Consider the following 6,553-nt stretch of genomic DNA (forward strand, 5'->3'; position numbering starts at 1 on the left):
ACAGACAGTTGCCTGCTGTGAAACAAAAGGAAATGGGAGCCAGCCATGGTGGCTTATGCCTGTAATCCCAGCGTTTTGGGAGGCCAAGGCGGGTGGATGACGAGATCAGGAGTTCGAGACCAGCCTGGCCAATAAGGTGAAACCCCGTTTCTACTAAAAATACAAAAATTAGCCAGGTGTGGTGGCTTGTGCCTGTAGACCAAACTACTCTGGAGGCTGAGGCAGAAGAATCGCTTGAACCTGGGAGGTGGAGGTTGCAGTGAGCCAAGATCGTGCCACTGCACTCCAGTCTGGGCAATAGAGCAAGACTTTGTCTCAAAAAAAAGCAAATAGATGGCTGAAATAGCACTCTAATGCTCTGAAATCATTTCCCAAAGGTAATTAGCTAATGGTTATCACAACATCCTGTACCCTCGGAGCAAGTGAAGGGAGGGCACTGGACCAGATGCTCACAGACGAAAACACACAGATTTTGGGTACATGCAATTGCTCTGTCTCAGGGACATCAACATTCAGAACTCTCTGCTTTTCAAGATTTTTCTGTAAAGACAGGGTGCAGTGGCTCACTCCTGTAATCCCAGCACTTTGGGAGGCCATAGGCGGGCAGATAACCTGAGATGAGGAGTTCGAGACCAGCCTGGGCAACATGGCAAAACCCCGTCTCTACAGAAAGTACAAAAATTAGCTAGGTGTGGTTGCGCACACCTGTAGTCCCAGCTACTTGAGAGGCTGAGGTGGGAGGATCACTTGAGCCTGGGAGGCATACATTGCAGTGAGCCAAGACCGTGCCATTGCACTCCAGCCTGGACAACAGAGCGAGACTCCGTCTCAAAAAAAGAAACATATATATATATATATATTTATTTTTAAGGTCTATAGTATGTTTTTATTATATACATATGCGTAATGAAATGAAACAGTCAAGCACATTAACATATCCATCATCTCACATACTCTATTTTTCATGTGTGTGGTAAGAACACTTAAAAAATCTACTCTCAGCAAATTTCCAATATATAATACAGTGTTATTAACTGTATTCCTTGTGCCATATATTGGATGTCTATAGTTACTCATGTTAGGTTACCGTAACTTGTTTTTGACATACCCACATCAGCCCTACCGCACCCTCTTTTTTTTTTCTTTTTTTTGGAGACAGAGCCTTGCTCTGTCGCACAGGCTGCTGAGTAGCTGGGAGTACAGGCACTTTTTAAAAAATGTTGCTTTTTATCTCTAGCTTTCACATTAGAGACTTTCATTAATGTCTGGTGCTCCTTGATTGTCTGTTCAACGTTTTACATTTTATGGTAGGGTATTAAAATGCTGACTGGAAGTTCCCTGGGTGGTTGGGCTTGTGAAATGATCTGTGTTGGCCATTTTGTGTAGAATCTTCATTGTCTTTAGCCCTTTTCCTCTTGAGCTAGTCTCATTTCCTGGAAAAGATTCTTTTTCTCTCCTGCTTGTAAGGTGAAGACCTGGCTGCTGCAGCATTTGGGGAGCCCAGTGAAAATAATAGACTGAGAGTCTCAGGATCCAGTAATTCATTTACTTATTTGCTGTGTTTTACATATATTACTCCTGATTATATAGCTGTGCCACTTTTACCCTTGTCCAGAGATGATCTTTATACCCTTTCTAGATAAATTAACCTCTGGCCTTCTGTTAGGAAATGGAACAGGAATTAACTGGAAAGAACGTATGTGGAACTAACTGCTTCTTGAACAGACTCTCAGCCAGTCCTCCTGTTTTCATTCCCATCTTAAACTCTTACTTCCTTAAGTGTTTGTGCTGCCATTTGTTTAGCCTTTTATGAGTTTTACATTGTAAATTTAGTTGTTGCTTTTTTCACCGTTAGCTTAGGATTCAGCTTCTTAAGTCTGATCACTTGTCCATTTGTTTTCCAGCTTTCAAAATTTGGTTGTATTTGTCTCCTCTCTCTCTGTTTTGTTTGACATCTCTGTTGTTGAATAGGATCATCCTGTAATTATCATTTCTTGTAATGTTCTTGTTGGGTATTGGTATCAAGGTCATATTGTGTCATAAACAAGTTGGAAAGTGTTCCTTTTTCAGTTGTTCTTAAATATCTGATGGAATTCACCTGTGAAGCTGAGTAGTCCTGGAGTTTTCGTTGGGGAAGCTTTTCATTGCAGATTCAAATTATTTAGTAAATGTAAGGACTGTTCAAATTTCCTAGTTTTGGTAAGCAGTGTTTTTTTTAAAGACTTTGTCTAAAGTTTAAAATATATTGGCAGAAAGTTTATAATATTCTTCTGCGAATTTGTCCATTCTCCTTTTACTTTTGCCAGTTTTTGCTTTTTATATATGAGACAATGTAATTCGATGATACAACTATGTAACTGTTATATCTTTCTAATGAATTGAGCCTTCTGTCAACTTTAATGAAATGTCCTTCTAACTTGTAATTATTTTTTCCTTCTTTGTCAGGTGTAACTAGTTCAGCTTTCATTTGGTTAGTGTTTACATGGTATATCTTTTTTCTTTCTTTTTTTTTTTTTTTTGATTTTTGTTTTTTGAGACATAGTCTTGCTCTGTCACCCAGGCTGAAGTGCAGTGGTGCAATCTTGGCTCACTGCAACTTCTGCCTCCTGGGTTCAAGCAATTCTGCCTCAGTCCTCTGAGTAGCAGAGATTACAGGCGTCCGCCACCATGACTGGCTAATTTTTCTATTTTTAGTAGAGATGAGGCTTCACCATGTTGGCCAGGCTGGTCTCAAACTCCTGACCTCAAGTGCTCCACCTGCCTTGGCCTCCCAAAGTGCTGGGATTACAGGTATAAGCCACTTCACCTGGCCTATCTTTTTTCATCATTATATTTCAGCCTTTCCATCCTTGTATTTTAAAGGAGCATCATATGTATCATTGTCATTGTTTTCCAGTCTGACAGTCTTTGCCGTTTTCCTGGGCATTTAATGCATTTATATTTAATGTAATCTCTGATATATTTGGGTTTAAATCTACCCATCTTACTATTTACTTTTTACTTGTCCCATTTATTCTGTGTCCTCTTTTGTCTTCATTATTGCCGCCTTTTGATTGACTACTTTTTATTAACTTGTTGGCTGTACATTCCTTTACTAGGATGATTACAAAATACATCTTTGATTTTTCTCTCCCATTATTTTTGTCCCTATATCTTTGTCTTTTTACAGACCTCATTACTATCAATAGGGGAATGGTTAAGTAAGTGTAGTGTGTCCATTCAGCAACGAAGAAAATGTACTTTTAGGTGAAAAAACCAATATGCAGAACAGTTTGTGCTATGTCTAAAAATGTATTGGGGGAACCCACCCCCAATATTTCAACATAGTTTCTTTCTATTTTCCATAAGTGCCGGCTGGCTGAGAAATAAAGAGAAAGAGTACAAAGAGAGGAATTTTACAGCTGGGCTGCCAGGGGTGACATCACATATCGGTAGGACCATGATGCCCACCTGAGCCTTAAAGCCAGCAAGTTTTATTAAGGATTTCAAAAGGGGAGGGGGTGCAAGAACAGGTAGTAGGTCACAAAGATCACATGCTTCAAAGGGCAAAACGGAGAACAAAGATCACATGCTTCTGAGGAAACAGGACAAGGGCAAAATCAAAAACTCCTGATAAGGGTCCAAGAAAGATCACAAGGCAAAGGACAAAAGCAGAATTACTGATAAGGGTCTATGTTCAGCAGTGCATGTATTGTCTTGATAAACATCTCAAACGACAGAAAACAGGGTTCAAGAGCAGAGAACTGGTCTGACCACAAATTTACCAGGGCAGAGTTTTTTCCCCACCCTAATATGCCTGAGGGTACTGCAGGAGACCAGAGCGTATTGCAGTCTTTATCTCAACTGCATAAGACAGACACTCCCAGAGTGGCCATTTATAGACCTCCCCCCTGGAATGCATTCCTTCCCCAGGGTATTAATTATTAATATTCCTTGCTAGGAAAGGAGTTTAGCGATATCTTCCCTACTTGCATGTCCGTTTATAGGCTCTCAGCAAGAAGGAAAATATGACTCTATTTTGCCCGACCCTGCAGGCAGTCAGACATTATGGTTGTCTTCTCTAGTTCCCTGAAAATCGCTGTTATTTTGTTCTTTTTCAAGGTGCACTGATTTCGTATTGTTCAAACACACATTTTACAATCAGTTTGTACAGTTAACACAATTATCACAGTGGTCCTGAGGTGATGTACGTCCTCAGCTTACGAAGATAACAGGATTAAGAGATTAAAGTAAGGGCTGGGTGCGGTGGCTCATGCCTGTAATCCCAGCACTTTGGGAGGCTGAGGCAGGTGGATCACGAGGTCAGGAGATCGAGACCATCCTGGCTAACATGTCTCTACTAAAAAAAATACAAAAAATTAGCTGGGCATGGTGGCAGGTGCCTGTAGTCCCAGCTATTTGGGAGGCTGAGGCAGGAGAATGGCGTGAACCTGGGAGGTGGAGCTTGCAGTGAGCCGAGATTGCGCCACTGCACTCCAGCCTGGGTGACAGAGCGAGACTCTGTCTAAAAAAAAAAAAAAAAAGATATTAAAGTAAGACAGGTGTAAGAAATTATGAAAGTATTGTTTGGGAACTGGTAAATGTCCATGAAATCTTAACAATTTATGTTCCTCTGCCACAGCTCCAGCTGGTCCCTCCATTCGGGATCCCTGACTTCCCGCAACAGAAAAGAGAAGATTAGGATAAATATTTTAACTTTTCTATGTGTAAAGAATCTCGAGAGGGATGCTCAGAAAACCAATCACAATGGCTCCCTCTTTGGTGTAGTGACAGGAACTGAAGGGATGCAGGATCTCTCACTACCTTTATTTTATTTTTTATTTTTATTTTTTATTGAGACGGAGTCTCACTCTGTCGCCTGGACTGGAGTGCAAGGGCGTGATCTCGGCTCACTGTAAGGTCTGCCTCACAGGTTCACGCCATTCTCCTGCCTCTGCCTCTAGTGTAGCTGAGACTACAGGACCCCGCCACTATGCCCGGCTGATTTTTCGTATTTTCAGTAGAGATGGGGTTTCACTGTGTTAACCAGGCTGGTCTAGATCTCCTGACCTCGTGATCTGCCCGCCTCAGTCTCCTGAAGTGCTGGGATTACAGGTGTGAGCCACCATGTCTGGCTGACCTTTTTTATATAAGTAAAAAATTTTATTCAACCATGAGTGTGTGTTACCCAATAAAAAAATCAGATTAGAAAATAGTAATAAAGTCCTTTCACTATTGTATTAGGGAGTTTAAGTTAAGTATCTGTGCTTAGTCGACCATTTTTAACCAAAAGTTTTAAAAATTGTGGATTAAAACATACGAAAGATAATCTCTGTAGTCATATATCATGTAGCAAGTATTTATTTTCATCTGTCTTGCATGTCATTTTCTAAATGTCCTACAAATAATATACTCTATACTTTTTATCTTGCAGGTATTAATCATGAAAACCCAAGTTACTTTGTCTTTTGAGAAAAGTTATAATTTTACCCTCCTAAAGACAATTTTTGGTCTTTTGTGTTTAAAACAATGTAAATAATATCATATATAAAGATTAATTACATTCATTTATTGAGAACAGAGTGGGAAAACAACATTTCTTTCTTATCAGTGGTCTAAAGCCTATTCAGTACCTCACTAAAAGAAAGCTAAACTTAAGGACCATATGACATTTTATACTTTTGCTTTATGTAATTTATTGTTAGAAGTTACTGAGTTTAAGAAGGCTATATGGAGTAAGAAGGTAACTTTTTTAAATATAGAATTTAATTTCTTTTTTCTAAGACTGTCTTAAGAATATCCTAGGGCAATTTGTATTATAGGTTTTTAGTCAAATTCAGCTTGATGCCTTAAAAAAAATTAAACCATCAACTTGTCTTAAACTACACAGGCAGGATAGCTTCCTGTTGTGTTTCGTTTGCAAAAAGGGTATGAATTCAGGCAGCTATAAAGAAAAGTTAACTTTTTTTCTTTCATCTTGGTAGGTTTGAGAAATTTCTATGGTTCATTAGCTCAGAGAACTATCTAATTATAGGTGGACGAGATCAGCAACAGAATGAAATAATTGTGAAAAGATACTTGACACCAGGTAGGTAAGATTAAAATTTGGAAGAATTTTCTCTTAAATGATTGGATCAGTTATCTCAATATTAGGCATTCATTTTCTTGTTATACTCTTTTGTTTGATAGATTTAACTAGTAGAAAGATTTGATGCATGATGCTTCATGGTTTGTTGAATATGTGTTTTGATGCTTTTAGTTTTTAAGTGAATATTCCTAAAATGGTATTGCTGAGCTAATCTGCAGTGTTGGACTTTCAATACTCTATTACATTAGAGTATTGAATAACTTTCAGTCTTCAGAGTCATTGTAGGTCAAATTTTTAAAAGGTTACTGTTGCGGTGTTAAAGTTTGCAATCATTTTTCACACTTAGAGTTAGGACTTGGCCGGGTGTGGTGGCTCACGCCTGTAATCTCAGCCACTTTGGGAGGCTGAGGCAGGTGGATCACCTGAGGTCAGGAGTTCAAGAACAGCCTGGCCAACATGGTGAAACCCTGTCTCCACTAAAAATAC

The 6,553-nt window shown here is 39.3% G+C and overlaps 1 protein-coding gene across 1 annotated transcript in view; it reads left to right on the plus strand.

Annotated features, from left to right (window-relative positions):
- NEMF (nuclear export mediator factor) overlaps nt 1-6,553 on the plus strand; it is a 73,762-nt gene that overhangs the window by 32,191 nt on the left and 35,018 nt on the right. Inside the window, exon 17 of the mRNA XM_011999770.1 lies at nt 5,964-6,067. Coding sequence (XP_011855160.1) covers nt 5,964-6,067 — 104 coding nt within the window. The remainder of the gene's footprint in view (nt 1-5,963; nt 6,068-6,553) is intronic.

The sequence above is a fragment of the Mandrillus leucophaeus genome, unplaced genomic scaffold (genome assembly GCF_000951045.1).
Source record: "Mandrillus leucophaeus isolate KB7577 unplaced genomic scaffold, Mleu.le_1.0 Scaffold60, whole genome shotgun sequence".
Taxonomy (NCBI): domain Eukaryota; kingdom Metazoa; phylum Chordata; class Mammalia; order Primates; family Cercopithecidae; genus Mandrillus; species Mandrillus leucophaeus.